Source organism: Bos grunniens, chromosome 15 (assembly GCF_055505025.1).
Source record: "Bos grunniens cultivar Pamir isolate PY7600 chromosome 15, Bosgru_T2T1.0, whole genome shotgun sequence".
Classification (NCBI taxonomy): Eukaryota; Metazoa; Chordata; class Mammalia; order Artiodactyla; family Bovidae; genus Bos; species Bos grunniens.
Window position 1 is genome coordinate 70,948,910 of NC_141179.1, and position 25,519 is coordinate 70,974,428.

Sequence of the window (25,519 nt, forward strand, 5' to 3'; positions counted from 1 at the left end):
ATCTCCTATGAAAAATATGGCGATAGGGAAGGCAGGGACGAGATGTGGGAAATAGTAAATAAGTGCAGCAAAAACAGGTTCTGAGGAATACACATAATTTTGTCTGCTTTAGATCACAATAGAATTTTTAATAAATAAATCTTTTCTTTTTTGTTTTTTTTTTGTAAAGACACTTTTTTGAAACAGTAGATTTAGCCCAGTCATTTGTGTCATTTTTAATAAACTGTCTTTTTTTTTTTTTGATTGTTTGTTTTCCGTAACTGTCAGTGTTTTAGATTTGAGTCTCTTGGACATTGTCTTTAGAGTTCATCCGGATCAATAACGGTTCATGCACTGAACTGTGTATTGAATTTATTGTGTTAACTGTTGTTGTGTGGTTGAAAGGAGATTTGTAAGAGTTATAGTGATTGAGGTGCTCATGCTCAATCGCAGGCATGGGCAGGTGGCTTTCCATGGGCGTGTCTCCTGTAATCTCATCATCCACATTAATAATTTCAACAGTCCTCGTGGGGGCATGATGGTTTTGCCGATGATGCTGCTTCCTCATCTTGTAGAAAATGACCAGCATCACTGCAGCCATGAGTGTGATGGCCACGAAACAGCCAATGATGATTTTGGTAGTCTTCATGACCTCATCAATTCCTGGGATCCCACTGTTTATATCAGTCACAGGGATGGTGAATGTCTTTTCTGTTGACCTTGTGCTCTGTGGCGTGAGGGAGGTGGTCACGTTAGTGGTCTCCCAGTCGATCACTGGAGTGGGACCCACATTGTTATCTGTGGTCCGTGCCTCATCCTGAGAAGGTTCCATAGTCTCTACCGTGACAGTCGAAAAGTAAGAGAAGGGAGTAGTGGTTGCTGCAGTAACATTCAGGGTGGCTGAAGCGGTGGTATTTCCCACAGAATTACTCACCATACATGTGTACATGCCTGTATCTTGCACAGTTACATTCGTGAAGTTTAACGTGCCATCACTGAGCACGGCTATCCGCACTTTATATGCCCCATGTGTCATGACTGTTCCGTTTGGAGTAATCCAAGATACGGAGGTTAGGGACGTGGAGGCCCGACATTTCAGCTCAGCTGCCATGCCTTCAGTGACATTGAGGTCTGCTGGGGGCTCCACAATGACAGGAGCATAGCATGTGAAATAATTCTGGTCAAGCTCCCCAATGTACCTCCCTTTCAGATTGGGAGGGGTGTTACACCGGGCACAGCAAGCTGTATTGGAGGGGGCCATGTCTTTTATCCACCAGCTGAGCCACAGGATGTCACAGTTACAGTTCCAGGGGTTGTGATGTAAGTGTATCCGCTCTAGATGATGCAAGGGTGTGAAGAGGTCATGAGGCAGTAATGTCAGATTGTTGTGTGCCAGGTTGATCTCCACCAGTGACTGAAGGTTATCAAAGGCATTCCGTTCAATCACTTGAATCTGGGACTGTATCATCCACAGTTTCTGAAGGTGCATCAACCCCTGGAAAGAGCCAGGCCTGATGGCAGATAGATGATTCCCAGAAAGATCCAGCTCATCTAGTTTTATGAGCGGTGTGAGGTTAGGGATTTCTCGGAGATTGCACATGGCAAGGTTCAAATACCTCAAGTTAGACAGACCTTCAAAGGCACCTTCTGAGATGTATGAAAGCCTTTTCAATTCCCCTAAGTCTAGCCGGCGCAAAGAAGGGATTCTGTTAAAAGCATAAGAAGGGATGCTTTCGATGGGGTTGTTTCGCAACCAGAGCTCCTTCAGTTTAGACAAATATACAAAAGCTCCATTCGGGATGGTCGTAAGACGATTGTCAAAGAGTTCCAGTGTGTTGAGGTTTGCCAGACCATTGAAGGCTCCGATTTCAATTGTTCTGATATGATTCCTACTCAACTGTAGGATTTCCAGGTGCCTCAAGTGTTTGAAGCTGTTCACTTTGATGATCTGGATTTGGTTCTCATGGAGGTTCAGCAGCCGGGTGTTGGTGGAGATGCCATCTGGAACATCACGTAGGTTTTTCCGAACGCAAATCACCTTGCTGAACTGGTTGCTGCAGGAGCAGACGGAAGGGCAGGTTTGAGCCCGCACCAGACCAGCCACCACAAGAAGTTGAAGAGCCAGCAGCACCACAAGCAGGGGGTCAAATAAGGCCCTGTTAAACCTAGGACCTATCATTATCTGCTGTGGATGTAAGGTCATCTTGTTCAACATTCATAATTTATCTGGTGTTGGTCCTTCTGGAGTTCAAATAATCTGCAATGCAATAAGAGCAAAAAAGAGTATTAGATCTCCTCCAAATGTCTTTCTCGAGTCATTGTCAGTGAGACAGTGTATCAACTCAAGCCTTCATTTCTCAAACTAAGATAACAATAAATCTAATGCCATGTATTGAGCAATGGGGCTCATATTTATTAAGAAGTGTTTCCACACTCTGAGTTATCAGCCAGCCACAGCCCATATTCCATAATTTGTGCAATCACAGAGAAATGGAAGAATGAGGTAGCGGGTTGGACTAGTGTTTATCAACCAAGGGTAATCTGAGTGCATGAGGACACATGAAATGTACCCCATCATTAGGTTCAATGTCCAGACCAGATTGGAAAAGTTCAGAAAATAAAATTGGGGGACTATACCAATAAACTAAAAACGCCCTTGCAAAATTATTCATAGCTGACATTTTATCGAGGAGTAGTCTATGTGCTGTAGGCTATAGACTTCATGAACAATCCAAGAATGGCTACATAACTTGCAGAGCTCAAGGCAAAATGCAAACATGGGATGTCTCATCAAAAATTACTAAGAATTTCAAGGGTTTCCCTGATAGGCCAGTGGTTAAGACTTTGCCTTCCGATACTGGGGGTGTGGGTTCAGTTCGTGGTTGGGAAACTAAGATCCTACATGCCTTTTGGCCAAAAAAAACAAAACATAAAACAGAACACAATAGACTTTAAAAGTGGTCCACATCCAAAAGAAGTCTTAATAATTTTATTAAGAATTTCAAATCAGTTATAATAGAACATTAAGTCAAGCATGGGCCCTTCTGAATACGGAGTCCTTTGTAACTGCACAGGCTTCATGCCCTGATCCTTTCTTTTCCTTACTTCACTTCTCTGAGGAAGGAATTGTTATAGCCTCCATTTTCAAGAAAAAGACATTTAATTGTAGGGGAAGTAACGTGCATATAGTCACATGGTTAACAAGTAGAGAATCAGGGTTAGATATTCATCTCACTGGTCCAGGAGAATACGATCTCAAACATTCCATGAAAAAAGTTTCTTCAAGAATGATAGCAAAAGCAAAATATTTTTCACAATTATTTTTGTTAAAATACCTTTCCTTTGGGGGTCACCTCAGCTGTAAACACTGGCAATTTAATGTATGGTACCTGTGAAAATACACTGAAATAATGACATGCACAAATATGTGTAAATTTCTAGAGATTTTCATATATAAAACTCACAACAACAGAGCCAACTGCTACCTATAGGTAGACGTACTACCAATTAAATCACATCTCATGAAACGTACAGAAAAAAAATCATAGTATTAAATATAACCGGATTATATATGTATTATGCCCCTACTCGTATTGATTTCTGAGAAGGGAAATAAAACAACTTACTTTCTGCATCTCTTACAGCACAAAGAGGAATTCCAAAGCTTGTGTTACCCAGTATACACCCCAATTCAACTGGCTGATCATGAATTGGGTACCTGTGTGATGACTTTTCCCAAATTCCTCAATAAACAGTGCCTCTTCTAAGAATCACTTGGGAAGAAAAACAAAATGTGGAGACTTATCATAACCAATTCAAAAAGGCACTAAGACAGTAATTTAGTATTTACTATGTGTCACCTTGGGCAGGTGACTTATCCTCTCCACGGCTCAATCTCATTTGCACAATAGGGATGATATTATTATATAACCCTTAGTGTTATTGTCAGAAAAAAATTAATATCATAAAGAGCTAGAATAATGCCTTGCATACTGAAGGAACTCAATAGACATTTCTATTACTACTACTACCATTTTGTTATTAGACCTTAAAATGTCTAACTAGCAAAAAGTTAGACATTTTGCTAAGTGCTGAGCATACAAAAGTGAAGAATATAACCCTCACCCTGAGGGAATTATAATTCAGAAGGTAAGACAGATAGGCAAAGAGATGAAACACAATAATATATGTTCATTGCTATGAGACCAAGCCACATTGGCACATGGGCACTAAAGTCAGAGCAACTAAATCTGTGATGGTATAATAAGTCAGGGGATTTTGAAAGAGGAGAGTCATCTGATCTAGATTTTGTAGAAGTTGATAAAGGAAAGAAGAGCAGAGGGACCAGCCTGAACCAAGACAAGGAAATAGGAAAGTACTAGCACAACCAAGCAACCATAATATCCCCTACAGGAAACTGGAAGGTCCAGGAAAGAGAATGGGAAAGAAGTTGGGATGAGATCGGATCAAGACTCAATGCAAGCATTCCCGTTTATCCTGCAAGTGACTATTCAATATTCTGTTTATACAAAGAAATGCTGTCAGCAGCTTTGCTTTCAAGAATGGCAATGCTACCTTAATATAGGAGACAGAAAAGCTCTATAAGAAACCCACAGCAAGGAGAAAGATTAGTAAAATCTTCCACTTGCTCTAAATGAAACTTGGAGAGAAGTCAATGTCGGAGATACTTGGAATTTCTTGGCCACTTCTATGCATACCATCCAAGGTCTTGAGAACTTGGCTGTATCCTAGGACATAACCCTTCTACCAGTAGTAAGAGTCTCAGTGTAAATTAGCATTTGTAAATAAATGCATTTACTTAGAGTACACAAGACAGAGAAGAGACTCTTCCAAAAATAGGAGATGCTTCACTCAGTAAAGATGTCTGTCATGAGCAACTCTTAAACACACACCCACATTGACAGACTGTAGAAAGGGACCTGAGTCTTATGAACATGAGGTTTAAAGTCACAGATGCTTTCTGGCTTTAGCAGCTTGTTTTGGTCTCCTTCCCTATGGCAGCAAAGAAACTTGAGCAGTAGGTTGTGAGTTGTTACTCTTTCTTTCAGGACTTGCTTATTCCCTCCAGGTTCTTGCAGCTCTAAGTTGAATTCTCACACCATCTAGTACTATGATCATTTGTCCCTGGTTCTGTTTCCTGCACTAGCCTGTGAGCTCCTTAGGGACAGTGGCCATGTCTCTTCTTAGCCTCTGGACAACAGAGTACCTAGTGTGCTGTAGACACAAGAGGGAGGGTATGGGGAGGGAGGAGGGAGGAGGGTTCAGGATGGGGAGCACGGGTATACCTGTGGAAGATTCATTTTGATATTTGGCAAAACTAATACAATATTGTAAAGTTTTAAAAATAAAATAAAATTAAAAAAAAAACTACAAAAAAAAAAAAAGAATAACAAAGACAGCAAAAGAAAAATTGAAATGAGAAAACACACACACACACACACAAAAGTGCAAAACATTTACTATCTAATTCCAACACTTTGTATATGCATATTTTCTGAATTTTCTGATGTTTTGGTATCAAGGCCTTGCTGATTCTGGAGAGTCAGCCTAACCAATAAAAAGTGTTAGTTGCTCAATCGTCTCCCAAGTCTTTGTGACCCATGGACTGTGGCCCACAAGGTTTCTCTCTTTGTGGAATTCTCCAGGCAAGAATAGTAGAGTGGGTAGCCATTCCCTTCTCCAGGGGTGGGCCTAGGAATTGAATCAAGTTCTCCTGCATTGCAGGCAGATTCTTTACCCTCTGAGCCACCAGGGTTCTGCCCATCCAAAGGCTAGCCAGATTCTACAGATAGTAAAAGGCAGACCTACTGGCATTCTTGCCATATTTAAACCAACCATTCTGAACCAGGTACCCCAACCACTTCCTTTATCAGTTCTTACAGTGCTGTTTACTCTCAAGCCACTACCCCTCTGCCTTCATCATCCCAGGGTTAGATTCCAGGCAACTAGACAGACCCTATGTCCCAGAACTCACTGAATTTACTCATATGACAACAGTGTGGTTGGTAGGCTTCTCACTCTGAGTTAGATTAGGAGGTACCTTTCATTGTAAATTGAAACACAACCTTGAAAACCCTTGTAGATTTCCATTTAAAATAGGATGCTATTTAAGTTGCCAATAATCATAACCATTGAAAAACTGTCATTCCTGTGATTCAGTTTTTCATTCATATGTTCCCTTCTTCTCAAAACACACTTCTGAAGGTAATTGGGACTTTGAAAGAAAGAATGAGAGGGAGAAAGGGAAGGAAGGAAGGGAAAGGAAAAAGAATATCACCTAAACTCTAATATACTAACTGATTGATGCTTTTAGGATGGGGGTCCTAGGGCCTTACTTTTTTATCCCTCCTCCCACCTCCAAGCCCATGACTTTCCCTAGAATCCTAGGGTCTCTGGCACTAGAGGTCAAAATAACTGGTGGACTGGAAATAGCACAAAGTGAAAAAGGTAAGTCTTTACTCTGCCATTTGCTACTGAGCGACTTCACTTTCACTTTTCACTTTCATACATTGGAGAAGGAAATGGCAACCCATTCCAGTATTCTTGCCTGGAGAACCCCAGGGAGGAGGAGCCTGGTGGGCTGCCGTCTATGGGGTCACAGAGAGTCAGACACAACTGTAGCGACTTGGCAGCAGCAGCAACATCCCTTTAAAATATGAAATAATAAAGACAACCATGTCCAATGGGCAAGAGAAGAGGCTTATGATGAATTCATGAATTCATATGCCTGCTTGAACACCCACAACCCTATCAATGGGAAAGTTACTTCATCTGTCTATAATTTACTCTCCCCATCTGTAAAAGTAGCAGAGCTACTTAATCAATAGGCTCTTTTTAGTACTGTCATATAATATATACAAAGTTACTGACTCATAATAAGTAATATGTAATACTGAATAAATATTTAATACATATTAAAATAAAGTGATGTAAGCTTCTTCCTCTTAGATAAGATAGGAATAACACTAATACCTATTATTCAAAGTTGTGGTAAGGATGAACTGAAATGACCAGAAACACACTATCAGTAAAACATATCCAAATATGATGTATTGCTCTTAATTGTAGAATATATGTGCCTCCCTTTTTTCAGTCTCTGGGTTGTTTTATTTTCTACTTCTTGCTTACTTCAAGGCCTTTTTACTATTGAAATTAATGAGATTGCCTGTAAATCAGTCATAGGTAATGATTTATGAATTATAGCTGGTTCAAAGCTAATTTATAACCTGTAGCAAATAAAGTTTGGTACACACCCAGGATTGAATAAACTACTATCAACAAAAGGTTTCTATTTTAAAATCTAAATTACGTTACTTTACATCAAAAGCCAGGTTTCAACATCTCTTTCAGAAGATGTTTTTATCACATCAAAAGGAAATTAATTTAAAGGTGCTCACTATCCATTACGATGTCATCTCACAGCATTTATTTACAAATGGATCTGTGTGGGTTTTGAATTAAACTAATAATATTCTTAGCCTTGTCCCAGAGGATATCCTGACTTTGTCAAGAGACCTTTCTTCTTTGCTTACCCATGCTTCAGTGCACTGAGAGACACAGAAGGGACTCAGGAGGGAGAGTAGCTAATGGGGATGCTTTATTTAGCACAGTATCATTGCTAAGTCAGCATAGACTACTGTCTAGACATTGGAACTAGTTTTCAAGCGAGGTGGGAGAAAGATAAATTTAGTTAACCCCAATCAGTCCTCATATTTCAGTAGACCACACATTCACTGTCATATGTACATGCAATGGACCTCTGTAAGCATTGAGAAGCCAAACCATTAACCCCCATACTCAGAATGGACACTGAGACCTCCAGATCATACCTTACCATCAACATCAACTTGACTTAGCTCTTCTATGGTTTCTATTAGCAACTCTATCCTCTTCTGAAACTCTCCTGCTAAAGCAAACATGGTCCTTAGCGAAACTTGCCCAAAGATCCTTCAACTCTCTCATAGAAAGCATTAACTGTGCTCTAAGATTCTTTGGATCTTTTGCCTCATGTTGGTGTTTTCTCCAATCCTGGGTCTTTGTATTATGGTTCTTACTTGATCCTCATCAAGTTCCCATATTGAAAAATCCTAAAAATTAAACTTCTAATTCTCAATAAATTATGGCTTAATCATCACCATTCCATTCAGACTCTCCTGGACTTCTGTAGGGTCTTAGTAAGGAAAAAGACTCAGGTCTGTCTTACCAAACACTCTTGCTGGTAACATTTTCAGAATCAACTGCTTTATGAAACTAAAGTTGGGTTATTCACTTGAAATATGCATGAACTTCAATCTCTCTGTCTTCTCTGAATTTGTGGTATACCCAGTATCCTACTCCCATACTCTTTCCTTAGAAAATTTTGTTCAGAAAGATTCAGTCTCTTCTTAAAAAACAAACAAACAAACAAACAAAAAACAGAATTATATTATCTTCTTTAGGAGAAGTTTATCCAGCCTTGATGTATTAATAGAATCTGGCTTAAGTTAGGACTAAGCACACTTTTTCTGTGAAGGGCCAGATAGTAAATAGTTTAGGTTTTCAGACCATATGGTCTCTAGTTGCTACCACTCTGCTCTGCCACTGAAGCTTGAAAATAGCTCTGGTCAAAAAGTCAATGAATGTGCATGGCTATCTTCCAGTTAAACTATGCACATTCAAATGTCTCAACTATTCTTTTTTTTTTTTTTTACAGTTTTCTTTATTTTTTTTTTAATAAAGGTTAATTCTTAATATTTTTTCAACCATTTTAAAATTTCTAAATAGTTTTAGTTCACAGAGCATACAAACACAGATGGTGGTGGGCTAAACTTTGGATTATTGTTTGCTGAGTTCTTGTCTAAACAAACATTGATTGTTCCATTCTTATTGCCAGAGACTGATTGGTTCTGAACATGTGACACCATTTGGCCAATAAGATGCAAAAAGAGGTCAGCTGAGGGGATTCTGGGAATTTTTATTTTTCTCCCCCTAATAGAAGAAAGACAGGGGAAGGAGTAGTTCTTTATTCTGTTTCTGGATGTTGTTGTGGGTATAAGATACTGAGAACTGCTACAGACAATTTGTGGCCAAGAAAGCAAGCAGCCTGAGGACAAAGCTATTGTGCTAAGGAAGGAAAAAATGGAAAGAGGGAAGAATTTGCATTCTTGATATTGTGACAAGCAGCTACATTAACAAATCCTGTAACTGTTTTTCCTCTCTATTTTATTATTATATGTAATAATCAGTTCCATACATCATAAACAGCTCATTATTTTTCTGGTTACATGTAGTCAAACCTACCTGATATTTTCATATTCGTTCTCCTCTCTCCCTCTCCTTTTATCTATCTCTCACTACTCCTGCTTCCAAAAGCAACAGCAAAGAAATGGCAAAAGAAAAAAATCTAATTGCTTAAACCATTATATATCTGATACCTATCAAAAAGAACAAAGTAAGCTGAGGCGACATGATTTGCTTGTAAGAAAGGAAGTGAGGCTCATTCTCATCTTACTAAGAAAGCTTTCTATTATAATCATTTCTCAAGATAGCTCTTTAAATTTTCAAGAGTGCTATAATACACAGGAAAAGGGAAAACAACAAATTAAATAACACCATTATCAAAGGTAGCTCATCCCTCCAAATCAAATTTATTTTACAAATATTTCCTAATATAATTCAACTTTTTCTCATCTGAAACCCAGTTTTGCAAATCTGTTGAGCTTTCCACCCCTCATGGAGGAATATATGGTTCTGCAGATTTTCAGGGAAAGAAAATTTTTGTTAATATGCCCAGGGCTGACCCTCAAGGCAAATGTAATGGAAATGATACAAGGTTTAAATCTCTGTAACCCAGGTATTCAACCTGTCAAGTCAACAAGAGGCTCTTTGGCTATATATACTGACCTTGCAATGTTTCTAGAAAATGTTGAGACTTAAAAAAATTGATATTTAAGGAAAGAAAAGCCACCTGGGTCTACATTTCACTTTTCTAGATGACTTGCTCGATTTACAGTAAAAAATAAAAAAATTAAAAAACCTACATGTGTTTAGAGGTGACAAGATTACAACAACATTAGATAAGAAGAAGCAATGAGTGGAGAAAACTATATATATATTTTTTTTTTAAGTAAGAAAAAACATAATAAATGATGTGGCCAATATGTTGCTATGTTCTGTTGAGTATAAAAAAGGATAGAAAAGAGTCTAAGGTGACCATACCTTTTAGAACTTTACAAACTTACTGGAGCTATAATACAAAAGCATAGATACCTATCAAAAATAAAAAGCACACATATGTGTATCTAGGAACTAATGTAAATCAATGTAGTCAATATTCAAATTCCATAAAACATTGTCAGATGTCATAGATAACCAGAGAAAGTTTTAAGAGGGTTTGAGATTTTATGTAGGTCCTTAAGGGGATATAATTTTGTATTGAGGCATGTGGTAGAGGTGATAATGGATGACTTGTAAAAGCAGAGGGTCTTACCACGTGGCTCAGTGGTAAAGAATCCATCTGTCAATGCAGGAGATGTGGATTAAATTCCTGAATCAGGACGATCCCCTGGAGAAGGAAATGGCAACCCACTTCAGAATTCTTGCCTGGGAAATCCCATGGAAAGGAGCCTGGCAGGCCACAGTCCATATAGTTGCAAAAGACTCAGACAGGACTAAGCAGCTAAATAACAGCAACTGTAACAAAACCAGGGGAGTAGGAGCATGAAATAAAAGAGAAATGACTTAATGAAAGCAGGTGACTTATACAATAGCATTTAGCTTGTTAAGTTGGCCCAAGTGAGGGGCATTACATGTCTAGTAGGAGAGTTTGGATTTGCTTCAATGATGAAACTTAGAAAGAAACTCCAGGCTCTTAAGCAGGAAAGGGTGAGAACATTATTTTAGGGAGGCTCTGCCCTTATGCATAAAAGAAACTGGAGAGAAGAGTAGTTGATGGAAAAGTCAAATGAGTTCAATATCGACATCCTTAGCATTACTTTAGAACTGAATGGAACAGATCTTCAATCTGATTACCTGTTGATATAGATATCAATCCAATATCTATACATTATGAAACATGTATAGCCTCAAATTAATTGGTCCTGCATGAAATCCTGTAGAGGATGAAATACCAGTGAAGGCAAAATTAGCTTCTGTATGCAGTCACATTAAAAACTATCAGGTTACATAGAGGCAGCAGACTATCACTTTGAAACTCTGATGCACAAATAAGGAAAGATAAACTTTTAAAAAATCTCTAATGTGGTTCATGTCCACACTGTAAATTATATACAGAGAATGACTAAATACACATTAAGCTTTTGTTCTTTGATGATATAATGCACTTCAACTTTATGTTGAAATATAGAAAGACATCCAATCTATATTAGCAAAACCCAGTGGGACAAAAATCAGATTTAGAGTGAAATCCGGTGGGTTAGAGGGTTGGCCAAGTATTACTAATCATTCTTTGGTAAACTGGCTTTCTCTGAGCCGCACCTTCCTAAGTGGGAGTGATGGTAACATTAATAGACATTGAGAAGATTATATGAGTTATATTCTATAGCATCTACTGAAAGAAAATTCCCAAACCTGCCCTATACCTTCATAAATGCCACTACCATACATCCAAATGCTCAAGGCAAAAATGTAAGGATCTTCCTTGACTGTTCCTTTTCTTTATTTACATTCAGCATAACCCTACTTATTAAAATATTGACTTCACTATTAAAATATAAGTATATTCCTCATTGTCCCTTCCTAGATAAAATATTCTTCATTTCCAACTTGGACCACTGAAATACCCTCTTATAAGTTTCTCTACTTTTGCAAATGCTGTACCACAGCTAATTCTTTATACAGCATTTAGCGGAGTAGGAAATAGCAACCCACTCCAGTATTCTTGCCTGGGATATCCCATGGACAGAGGAGCCTGGTAGGCTATAACCCATGGGGTCGCAAAGATTCTGACAAGACTGAGACTGAGCATGCACACACAGCACTTAGACTGAAGTTTAAAAATATAAATATGCTCATGCCATGCTTAGTTGAAAATGCTCCTATTAGCTTCACATCCTTTTGGAGCAAAATGTAAATTTTTTCGCCTCTAATATATGATTATCTGATACTTGCCTATCCTCTTATCTTCTAACTCCTCTCATTTCCCTCTGTCTTCAACCATATTGAATTTCCTTCATTCCTCAAGTGTCCCAAGCCTTTTCCTCCCTCAGGACTTTTGCACTAAGTTTCCCTCTGCCTGCAACAGCTGCTCTTTGGTTTCTGCATGATTGATATCCCTTGTCGTTCAAGATTCCCTTTAAATTTTATCTTCTCAGAAAATTCTTTCTTGATCGCTCAGCCTAAAGCAGATCTTCTATCACCATCAGTCAGATTACCATTTTTATTTGTATAATTAAAAAATGTGTTGCCCACTCCGTGTGACACATGAAATATTAGTTCCCTGACTAGGGATTGAACCCATGCCTCCTGCACTGGAAGCATAGGGTCTTAATCACTGGACCATAGGGATAGTCCCCAGATTACCATTTTTAATTTTCATCAGAGTACTTCTAATTTGATACTTTCCTCATACACTTCAATGTTTATTTTCTTACTGCTTGCCTCATCTGAATAGAATGCTAAATTCCTTGGAGAAATATCTTATCTACCATAATGATATTTTTCCAAAAAATACTCATCAAACATTTGTTAAATGCAGGAAAGAATGCATAGGTGTTCAAGCAGACAGAAACAGTGTATAGATAGTTAAGGCTATCCATTCACTGAGGACTGAAATAATGTCATATTTACTAATTGATCCTTAGCATCTTGTAGAGTCCAACTCACTCAGTGGGGCTTCCCAGGTGGCTCAGTGGTAAAGAATCCACCTGCCAAGCAGGAGATGCAGATTCAATCCCTATATCAGGAAGATCTCTTGGAGGAAGAAATGGCAACCCATTCCAGTATACTCGCCTGGGAAATCTGGAGGAGCCTGGCAGGCTACAGTCCTTGGGGTCAGACACGACTTAACGACTAAACAACAACAACACGCTCACATAATAGAAATTTCATTAATTTCTGGAATGATTCTTGTTCAGTTTTTAGTTATTTTCATAGAGGTCTTCCTACAAAGAAAAGCTGGAGAGAACAAAGCAATATAAAGGTCATTCCACTGTCTCCTTGCCCTCTCTGTTTATTTATTTTGCAAGAAAAGCCTTCTCTATTTCTTCATCTATTCTTGTCGATAGCAGTTCTAAGTTTGGCCAGACAATGCCCTCTGCTGTATGTGCCTAAAATAGCACGATTGCCTTGAAAATTCCAACTAGATGATGCAATGAAGTCTTTTCCTTGATTTGCTTCATATGGCAGTCAGATGCACTGCAGATCTAGGGAGGTTTGACTCAGCTTTCAGGCCCTCCATTAGGGCAGACCACTTAGAGCAGGAAACAAGAATTCTTATAAGCAGAAAGTCAAATCATCTACATATCTTCTTTAAGATGGAAGAGTATCTTGATCATTACACGCCTGCTTCTAGAACACATCTGAAGCATTAATTAGAAAATCCTTGTGTGAGAAAGATCTAATTCTTCTGTCACAATCAAAAAGAACAAGATGGATTAGGCAAAGTATCGGGGTAGGCGGTGACAGTTCCAACTTTGCCTTAGCAACAAAAAGTCAAATCTATTTCATGTTAGGAAAGCAGACCTAGAAATACAGCCAAAGACTTCACAAGGCTAAAAATAAAATTAATTTGTTTTCCCCTGTTTTTTTAGCCTCACATGATGCAGGAGAGCTAAAGTGTACCTAGTACGAAGCTTTTGACTGTTTATGAATCCTTTGAATCATATTCACATTCTGAGCTTGATTATTTATGAAGAAATGAAATATAGATGACTCCCTGTTCCTCAAATTAAAGGGTGGGATTCGAGGTGTTCGGGTCTGTGTTTGCATTTTTATGATAGTTGTCGGCTGTGTTGGTTTAGTGAAATGCATAGCCAAGGAAAAAAGCTTAAAACCTCAAGCGTCATATACTGCTTGATATTTCACTCTTCAGGAAATGAAATCAGACCATCCCAATGATCAGAAATGCTGCCTGCCTGTAACAATGCCTGCATTCGTTTGTACACTAATAGTTTTTAAGTCTGGAGCCTTCTCCACACAGGAAAACTTCAGTTCTCCTCTTTTCCTATTCATTCTTTCTTTTTACTCAGATTCAAGGTTAACCAATTGATTCATGCATGCTATTCCTTATCTCCAACATTAGTCTTTTCATACTGTTCTTCAGGGAGATTTTCAAAGTAATGCTTTGCACACTTTGTGTAAAAACACACAGGGACCTCGGCAAATAACTGTCCAAGAAAACATAACCCAGCAATAGTCTCCCAGTGCTTACAGAATTAAAACTAAATCTCTTACATCCTCTACCCACTAGATGCCAGTAGCACCCCCAGTTGTGACAATCTGCAGTGCCTCCAGATATTGCCAGTGCCCCCTGGGGGGCGGGGAATGTGACCTCTTGAAAACTGCTGCCTTAATGTGACATGTAAGACACCACGATGCTCAGCCATACTGTTTCCCCATCTCCTCCCCCACTGTTATCCATAGTACAGTCTAGGCTACAGTCTGTTTCTGATTCTAAAAATATACTCCCTACTTCTCTTCTTTGGAGTCTTGCTCCTGTTTTTCCCATGTCTTGGGAAGTCCTACCTGGATTTTTCTTTCAAAATTGCGGCCAAGAGATAATTTACAGTGACCATTTCTAGTAGATCTCCCTTGGTTTTACTGGACAGCATTAATCCATCCTTTCCCTAAGGATCTGCGATGCCAAAACTACAACATTTATCAAATCTGTGTTTGAATGCAAATGTTTGGGAATGCATTCAATCTAGTTAATCATAAGCTTCTTAAAGGCAGGGATTGGATGATGTCTAGGCACTCAGGAAATATCTGCTGAATTGCATTGTGGAATGTAGTCCACATTTAAATTCATAGTCAGGAGCCAGGTTTATTAAGTAATTTTTTCAAGGTTTAGTGATAAGACCCATATGTAAAACAAAACAAAAAAATAAAAATGGCACACAACGTAGTACAAATGGTAAAGAGGAGTCTCATTAATAACTTATTGTCTTCCTACCGCCCCATAAAAACTTATAAATACAATAACTTTGAGATGAAGTAGATTATCAAAAATCAGCATGTATATGGGTGATTAAAAAACAATTTATTAGGATAAAAAATAAAACTCTATCCTTATCAGCAATAAACTGTATCCTAAAGACACATCTGAGTTCCTGGCACGTGGTATATACTAAATATCTGTGTATGGAGAGAGAAACAGAGAGAAAGAAAGGAGGGAAGAAAAGGAACGAAGGAAGAATAATGGGCTCAAGAAAAAACTGGTTGGTGCAGATTATCAACTACTTACATAACTAAGTGAATATTAATGGAATATAGTTTTTTTTTTTTAATAAGAGGTTGAAATGTATGTATTACTTGTCTATAAAACTGCCTATAGGTTGGATATGATACTTTGATTTATATACTCCATTTGTGAGCATACATGAGTTAACATATAAAGAAGGATTTAGAACAGTGCCTGGTACCCAGTTAATACTGTATGAATGCCCGTTGCTGTTTTTCTTGTTGTTTGTCTAATCCTGGTGACAGCTGAAATCCAACTGTGGAGAATGATTGATGCATCAGGCTATCATAATCTGATGCTAAAGCAATCCAAATCATACAATCACATTTTCTTAGTTTGATTTCTTATCAACCACCTTATTTAATTATAATTTGGTTTTCCATGAAAATTCACAGTGCAATCCCTGGATTCCTAAGACATTCAAGAGTGGTTTTCAAACTATTTATAAATCTCTTGAAATCATATGTAAATTTTCATATAAATGTGATTGTATATTTTTATAGGAAGATTATTCATTGGCTTTGTCATCACATTTTCAAAGAGATTTGTGATTCAAAAAAGTTTAAATCGTACAGAAAAAGATTTGACAGACTAAAAAGTATTTGAAGGGTTTGTTATAGTGCTAGCTATAATTTAGCAAATTAGCATTCTGTTCTCTATTCTGTATTTCCTATGTGTTTAGTAAGTGTGACTACACCCTTCTCACAATGAGCTACCAGAAGCAAATTTCTGAAATGAAGAAACTAAAGACTTGATCGAGGTCTTGAGTAAATTCTTCCAGACAAGTGTCCATTGGAAAAAGTCTTGGAGTGCCGTCTTCTCTGGTGATGATGAGACCTATCATACACCTTAAACATTGGTATTCAGGGATAATTTGTCACTCTGTGTCATTTCTTTAAAAAATTTGTGTCAGCATAAGAATCAGAATGATACACAATGAAATAGGATCCAGAATTTCCTCCACAGAAAAGAAACAGGGACTTCTCTGCTCTAGAACTTTCTTTCATTTCACTAGCTGAATTGCTATATTTATCTATCTCTTAGAATATTTTGGATAATCATGACTAATGCCAAAGGAGAAAATAATGGTTATTACTATCAGTGAAGGTCAACTGTATAACAGGGATGACAAAAAATAATATTCCATTAAAACAAAAACAACTAAACCCTAATGAGAACCACCCTCTCCACCAAAAAAGAAAAGAATCTAATGTTTAATGAGGTTGAATTGCAAAAACTGGACACATGTTTTAGCCTCTCAGGATGCACAATAGAATGATTCTCTCTAATCTTTCAGTCTGAAAAAGGTTATAAAAGAAACAAATAAAAGAGGGTGAGCATTTCCAATTATATTTATAATCACATTTAATCAAAATATGAAAACTTATTTTTCTAATAATGACATTCCCCTGTGGGTCCACAGAAGCTAATGTTTATTCTTCTGTCTTTTTACATATATTTGTATATTAACATAAATAGTTTTATACATTTTCTGTCTGGGATAATGAAAGGGCAAGTAACTAAAGAAGCTTTTGAAAATCCAACCAGCCTATCCTAAGCATAAGTCCTTGGTGAGGTGGTTAAAGAAGGATTTGATTTCTGGAAGTTGGTCATACAGTTAATGACCTAGATTTCCATGCTTCCTTTGGACTTAGCTGAGAGGAGCTGATAGCCATTAACATCCAACTGATCGAGAATCCTCAGGAAATGCGCTGTGCCAAGGTCATCATTGCCTTCTTAGGTTTAAAATAAACCAACTAACAATAGCAACCAAAAAGCATATGGATTTTTGTAATTATTTTTAAAACATTTTAAATTGCCATGCAAAGAATCTGAAGAGAATAAATACCACATATACAAAGAAATTCAGATGTTTAAATCACCTTCTAATACTTTGTTAAGTACTTTCTTCCCTGTTATTATTAAACTGTACACAGCCTTAATTTCCTAGATTGTTATCACACACACACACACACACACACATATATACACACACACAAATATATACATATGGGCATGCTCAGTCAATCTGTCAGGTCCGAATTTTTGCGACCCCCTGGACTATAGCCTACCAGGCTCCTCTGTCCATTGACTTTTCCAGGCAAGAATACTGGAGTGGGTAGCCATTTCCTACTCCAGGGAACCTTCCTGACCCAGACCCAGGGATTGAACCCACATCTCCTATGTCTCTTGCATTGGCAGGCATATTCTTTACCACTGAGCCACCAGGGAAGCCCTATATGTATGTATGTATACATACATACGTATATACCAGGGCTTCCCAGGTGGTACTAGTGGTAAAGAACCCACCTGCCCATGCAGGTAAGACATAGAGACCCGGGTTTGATCCCTGAAGAAGGAAATGGCAACCCACTCCACTAATCTTCCTGGAGAACCCCATGGACAGAGGAGTCTAGTGGGCTGCAGTCCATAGGATCACACAGAGTCGGACATGAATGAAGCGACTTAGTAGTAGCAGCAGCACATATGTGTAAATATATACATATATACCTAGATATATATGTAAAGATGTCTGGGATTCATTTCATAGTAGGATGCTGGGAAAGATAATCTCCAAAGGTCATTTCAGCTCCAATAATATATGATTCTAAGTTAGTTCACCAGCACTGTATGAATTTTACCTCTGAGGGAACTCCTCCTACTCTGTAATTGCCTGTCATTTGATCATTTGAAACACTCTGTTAAGACATTTCTAACATAAACAATAGTCATGAACCAATGCCATTGTGTATCTTGAGTGTGTATGTGACTGTGTGGATAATTACAAGGAGGCTGGTGTTCAGAGAGAAACAGTAAGATTTAAACAGTCAGTAACAGCTATGTAGACATGAGATTTAATAGGATATGTACATTTGGATAAGCAAAAGTTCTGACATTCCAAGAGAGAAAAAAAATAGGCATTTGTTCCTTCAGTAATATTTGCTGAGTGCTTTCCAAGTGTCAAGCAGCATCCTCAGGTCTTGACACTTACGGCTAAGTGTCACCCACCCATCAATAATCTTCTAGTTTGCGGACTTCCCTGGTGGCCCAGTGGTTAAGAGTTTGCCTTCCAATGCAGGAGGTGTGGGTTCGATCCCTGGTAAGAGACCTAAGATCCCATATGCCTTGAGGCCAAAAAACCAAAACATAAAACAGAAACAATATTGTAACAAATTCAACAAAGATCATTAAAAATGGTCCACATCCAAAAAAAAAAGTACAGTTTCGTGGGATTCATAAGGGAGTAAACAAGGAACACACACACAGACAGAGAGAGAGAAACACAAAAGAGTTTGCAGGAAAATAGGCATGTGGTGGGTGGGGAAAGTATGGCAGCGAATATAAGCATAAAACAATCTGATTTCTAGACATAAAGCCTGATTTCTACTAGGAATCTACACTGAAAAACAGGTGGATAAGGTAGAGTAAGTAAAATAACACCAGATTGTGAAGAATAGACAAAAGAAATGGGAATCTATATTGATTCGTGGGATGGGTTGCTGGGACTTGATTTTTTGCCTTTTGTTGGTAAGGAATAGAACAATGAGAAGAGTATGGAAAAGCAAATTTGAATAATATGGGATATGGCTAGGAAAGAGAACACTGTAAGGCCTGAAGGTCAACTACAAAATTATGTCAATAATTGAGGTTTGAGTTAATAAGGACCTGTACTAAGCTCTGTTTTTTACCTATAATATAGGCTGACATGACAGCATGCTTTTTTCCTATATCTGGTGCACAGTCCTTAACTTGGTGAGACTCCCTTTACACTTCACTAGGTCTCCTGATTCCTGACCCATCATTGACTGCTTCACATCTATATATATTTGGGACTCTCTAAAAGATCAGACTATGCCAAAGCCTTTGACTTTGTGTATCACAATGAACTGTGGGAAATTCTGAAAGAGATGGGAATACCAGACCACCTGACCTGCCTCTTGAGAAACCTGTATGCAAGTCAGGAAGCAACAGTTAGAACTGGACATGGAATAACTGGTTCCAAATCAGGAAAGGAGTACATCAGGGCTGTATGTTGTCACCCTGCTTATTTAACTTATATGCAGAGTACATCATGAGAAGCGCTGGGCTGGAAGAAGCACAAGCTGGAATCAAGATTGCCAGGAGAAATATCAATCACCTCAGATGTGCAGATGACACCACCCTTATGGCAGAAAGTGAAGAGGAACTCAAAAGCTTATTGATGAAAATGAAAGAGGAGAGTGAAAAAGTTGGCTCAAAGCTCAACATTCAGAAAACTAAGATCATGGCATCCGGTCCCATCACGTCATGGGAAACAGATGGGGAAACAGTGGAAACAGTGGCTGACTTTTTCTGGGCTCCAAAATCACTGCAGATGGTGATCATAGCCATGAAATTAAAAGATGCTTACTCCTTGGAAGGAAAGTTATGACCAACCTAGATAGCATATTAAAAAGCAGAGACATTACTTTGTCAACAAATGTCCATCTAGTCAAGGCTATGGTTTTTCCAATAGTCATGAATGGATGTGAAATTTGGACTATAAAGAAAGCTGAGCACTGAAGAATTGATGCTTCTGAACTGTGGTGTTGGAGAAGACTCTTGAGAGTCCCTTGGACTGCAAGGAGATCCAACCAGTCCATTCTGAAGGAGATCAGTCCTAGGTGTTCATTGGAAGGACTGATGTTAAAGCTGAAGCACTAATACTTTTGCCACCTGATGCAAAGAGCTGACTCATTTGAAAAGACCCTGATGCTGGGAAAGATTGAGGGCAGGAAGAGAAGGGGACGACAGAGGATGAGATGGTTGGATGGCATCACTGACTCGATAACATGAGTTTGGGTGAACTCCGGGAGTTAGTGATGGACAGGGAGGCCTGGCCTGCTTCGGTTCATGGGGTCACAAAGAGTCGGACACGACAGATCAACTAAACTGAACTGAACTGAAAACATTAAAACAAGTCCTATACATTTGGTCCTGGCTCCTATTGAAGATCTCAGGGCCATCCCCTTCCAATTTTCAGCATGACTTAAGAGTTTTATAAATTCACCCAAATGACCCAGAAAAACATGATAAGGAAAGTCTTTAATTGAGTCTGGTTATGAGATGTGAGCAAGGGGAGGAAACAGAGTAGACTCTTTCTGTGATTTCCAGGCAGTGTTGTTTAATCAGAATACAGATAGCAGGGATGGCCTCCTAATTGAACCTGGAACTGGTTTCATGTAACCTCAACACTGTTCACATTGCATAATGAGGAAACCTGGGTGATGACATGTCAGATACTGGAAGTGACTGTCATCTGTGATTTCTTTGTTTTCCCTTAATGACCACAAAAGAGGGAATTATATGGCAAATGCAGGCATTTGGAAATAAGATTCTTATTTATTTACTCAAGGCAGTCCTCATTTTGTTCCCTGCCTGCTGTGTTAACCAGAGGTCATGCATTATAGAAAACAAGTCCCCTTTTTTTTTACACAGTCCTTTTATAACAGATTTGCTCTCAGTTACCATGGAACTTTGCAAAATGAGGACTCAGTTCCAGGATGCACAAGCTTCAGTTAACACAGTACCAAGCAAAGCCATAACTCCCTGTCATTCATTTGCCTACAATGACTTATTTCCAAAACTATATCATGGAAAAAACTCAGGAATATACAAGCAAGAAAGAACTGGATATCCTATGGTATCTTAATGGGGTAAGAAAGTAGAGAAGTCTATGCATGTCCTTATTCAAGCCATTAGTTAGCTACTTTCTTCATGATTTAGATAGTGAAAATTACTTTTTGGTTATCTCTCCCATCATCTTTATTCCCTAAAGAATGCACTTTAGAAAGAATAATCCAATTGAAAAACCACAATGGTGACAGGCATATCCCAATACAGATATTATAGTTGTGGGGTGACACCTTACAGACTATCTATGTCTTCCTATGCCACAGGAATACTGAAAGGATAAATTTATTCAAAAATAAGTATGCTGCTGCTGCTTCTGCCAAGTCGCTTCAGTCGTGTCCAACCCTGTGCAACCCCATAGACGGCAGCCCACCAGGCTCCTCTGTCCCTGGGATTCTCCAGGCAAGAACACTGGAGTGGGTTGCCATTTTCTTCTCCAATGCATGAAAGTGAAAAGTGAAAGTGAAGTTGCTCAGTCGTGTCCAACTCTTTGCGACCCCATGGACTGCAGCCTACCAGGCTCCTCCGTCCATGGGATTTTCCAGGCAAGAGTACTGGAGTGGGGTGCGATCGCCTTCTCCAAAAAACAAGTATAACAAAGAGTAAAACCCACAAAATGAGGGTAATTATGATATGTAACCACACACTTTCCAGTTTTATCTTTTAAGCTGTAGTTGCCACGTGAACAGAAACACAAGATGGATGGATATGTAGGCAAAAAAAAAAAAAAAAAACCACCAAAAAACGAAAACCTCCAAGATCAGTAACACTATCCACAGATAAAATTTGGCCCACTACTTGTTTTTGTCAATAGAGTTTTATTGGAACACTGCCACACCCATTCATATCTATATTTCCTATGGCTGCTTTCCTATTAATGTGCCAAATTGTGTAGTTGTGCTAAACTATGGCTTGCAAGAAAAACCTATACAGCTTCAAAACACTTACTCTCTGACCCGCCATAGAAAGTTTGTTAATCCTGCTCTAGAGCACATGGAGGAATTCCTTTTCTTACACATTTTTCTCAACCCCAAAACTAACAGGATGATCTATGAGGGCATAAAATAAAAAATATTAAACTTTCTATTTATCATTCACTGTCATATAAGAAAGAAGAAAGAGATTAAGTTCCACTAATTTGGCAATAGTACCATGTGTCATGTAACTTTTGTGAGGAATCCTGAGCAGGAGAGGGAGTTCCACAACTTGGAGGAGTTTTCTATAGTGTCATTCTGTGTCCCTGTGGTTTTAGTACATCGTGATGGACTGCTATCTCCATGTGTCTAGCTAAGTGACTTTGGGAATTATTTTATTTAGTTTTAACTAAACTAACACAAATTGGAGAAAGGAGCTTAAAGAAATGCTTCTATAGACAACACAGAATGAATATTCTGGTCATAAGGCAGGCAGAAGCACAGAACAAATAAAAATGGCAGAGCTAACATTTTTACCTCCTGCTAGGAGAAGGCAATGGCAACCCACTCCAGTACTCTTGCCTGGAAAATCCCATGGACGGAGGAGCCTGCAGTCCATGGGGTCGCTAGGAGTCAGACACGACTGAGCGACTTCACTTTCACTTTTCACTTTCATGCATTGGAGAAGGAAATGGCAACCCACTCCAGTGTTCTTGCCTGGAAAATCCCATGGACGGAGGAGCCTGCAGTCCATGGGGTCGCTAGGAGTCAGACACGACTGAGCGACTTCACTTTCACTTTTCACTTTCATGCATTGGAGAAGGAAATGGCAACCCACTCCAGTGTTCTTGCCTGGAGAATCCCAGGGATGGAGGAGCCTGGTGGGCTGCCGTCTATGGGGTCGCACAGAGTCGGACACGACTGAAGCGACTTAGCAGCAGCAGCAGCAGCAGGAGCTCTCTGGAGCCATACAATGGTTATATTTCAAAGAAATATTTGTTCTGTTTAGTCTTGAATATGCATGTGTGCATGTGGGCCTATGTGAAGGGTAGGAGGAGGAACAATCACTCTCTCCAGAAACCCTGTCCCATCACTCTCTTGTCCTAGCTGTATATTCTTTTCTGAACTCACTAGGTACCTACCCACATCTCTGATTGATACCTGGCTTCTTTAGCATTTTTTCTCCCCCTGCCCTTTTTAAACCAGCAATATTAAGACTCATTGCCCTATAAAATCAATGCCTCATTTATACCTGGAATTGAAGATTATATTTCTGCATCCCCCTTTGGATCCTGGGAGAATGACCTAAAGACAGTCTGCAAGAGACAGACTTTGCAGTTACCACCTCCTCACCTTCCTTTCTTCTTTCCTGCTAAAACTTTCTCTCTCTCAACACTGACTAGACGTGTGTGTGTGTGTTCAGTCATGTCCTACTCTTTTGCAATCCCAGGAACTATAGACTACCAGGCTCCTCTGTCCATGGAATTTTCCAGTCAAGAATACTGGAATGAGTTGTCATTTCCTTCTCCAGGGGATCTTCCCAACCCTGGGATTGAACCTGAGTCTCTTGCATCTCCTGCATTGAAGGTGAACTTTTTTTACCATTGAGCCACCTGGGAAGCCCATTGATTAGATAGGTAAGTTAGAACATGGGACTTCATGAACATGGGACCCAAATTAAGAATAATAGACTTTGAGAGTTTTAATTATAAAAAGAAATCCTAGGGAACGAAGTCCAAACTCCATTTCCTCATTTACTATATGGAAACCTTGTCAATAACAACTCTAAATTTCACTTCTCCCGACCTATAAAAATGGATGTGATCTTATCTGCCTTTCCTTTCTCATTGTTATCAGTATAGCTTGAGATAGTTTATGAATTATGAAATAATTTAAAACTAGATGTATTACACAGTGTTAGGAGACTGATTGTTTTTTCACTTTGTGTCCATACAAATAAAACAAATCAGAAAGTTGGGAGGGAGAGAAAAAGTAAAAAGCATAGCCCATAAATTTCTATATGGCTGACTCTCTGTGTACTTTACATGCACAGTTTTATTTAATCCTTATAAAAACTGCATGAAACAGATACTCTAGAGCTTTGTCACTTACCCCAAATTGCACAATTAGTAACTGACTTCAGGTCTAAGTCCTCTCCTTTTCATCACTGCAATGGACGAATCCACTTTCTATTAGCTGTGCAACTTTTGGATACCTGACTCACTTTTTTGGCTGCTCATTTTCCTCATTTATAAAGCGATGAAGACAAGGACCGCTACTAAGGTATACTATCTGTATTAGCGTGTCTCATCCTAATAAAACCCCATTTCTTAAAAATGCTCATATTCATTCTGTCTTTGAGAAACTGAGACAGAATATTTATTTATTTTATTTTAAACTTTTTACTGTATATTGGAGTAAGGCTTCCCTGACGGCTCAGACCATAAAGAATCTACCTGCTATACAGGAGGCCTGGGTGGGTTCAATCCCTGGTCAGAAAGATCCCCTGGAGAAGGGAATGACTATCCACTAGAGTATTCTTTCCTGGAGAATTCCATGGCCAGAGGAGCCTGGTGGGCTACAGTCTATGGGGTCATAGAGTTGGAGGCAACTGAGCAACTAACAAACAAACAATTAGCAATTTTGTGATAGTTTCTCGTGAACAGCAAAGGGACTCAGCCATACACATACATGTGTCCATTCTGCTCTAAACTCCCCTCCCATCCAGGCTGCCACATAATACTGAAGAGAGTTCCCTGTGCTATACAGTAGGTTCTTATTTGTTATCCATTTTAAATGCATGTGTACACACCAATCCCAAACTTCCTAACAATCCCTCCTTCCCATCCTTCCCCCACTGATAATCATGAGTTCATTCTCCAAGTCTGTGAGTCTGTTTCTGAGACAGAGTATTGAAGCGCTATATGCAAGGTTGAGATCCAGACTGTGATGAAGCCTGAATTTCAACCACCTGCTCCAGTTTCATTTTCCACTCAGTCCATGGCCTGGCTATACATTTTGTGGCATTAACTAAGACAACCTAAAGGAAAGTACCTAGTCAATTCTCTGGCACAGTTACACAGTATATAGAATGTTTTTGTCTTTCTAAGTAAACTCCTCCTTTCTATTGGACTATGATCAGCACAATGATTATATGTTCCATTTAGAAGAGTGAAAATTAGGACGGAAGAGAAACATCAGTCTGGGGTAACTAAATCAAGGAAAAACCATCGCTGGGGTATGAATGTGGACTGTGATATGTTGCCTGCAGACTTTCAACTGGCAGCTAAAGCTTTCTTCTTATAAGCATGCACCACTTCAGTAAACTTCACTCTCAATTCTTTTGTTTTTGAAGAAAAACATTTCCAGCTAATAACACAATTACACTTAAGTATCAGAGCTCATTTTAGTATTATTGCATTTGTTAAATCTAACTGAGTCCAAATTACTTCCTCATTGCTAATAAGAGAAAAGGGGGAGGAAGGTGGAGAGGGGGAGGGGACCGAGAGGGGAAGAGATGGTTGTGAAGGTTAAAGGAAAAGAAAGACATATACAC

General features: G+C 38.8%; 1 protein-coding gene across 11 annotated transcripts in view; it reads right to left on the reverse strand.

Annotated features, from left to right (window-relative positions):
• Positions 1-97: 97 nt before the first annotated feature.
• LRRC4C (leucine rich repeat containing 4C) overlaps positions 98-25,519 on the reverse strand; it is a 1,485,185-nt gene continuing 1,459,763 nt past the window's right edge. For all 11 annotated transcript variants that reach the window (XM_086338675.1, XM_086338674.1, XM_086338680.1 and 8 more), the window contains one exon: positions 98-2,236. In XM_086338675.1, coding sequence (XP_086194801.1) covers positions 272-2,194 — 1,923 coding nt within the window. In that variant the 5' untranslated portion in view covers positions 2,195-2,236 and the 3' untranslated portion in view covers positions 98-271. The remainder of the gene's footprint in view (positions 2,237-25,519) is intronic.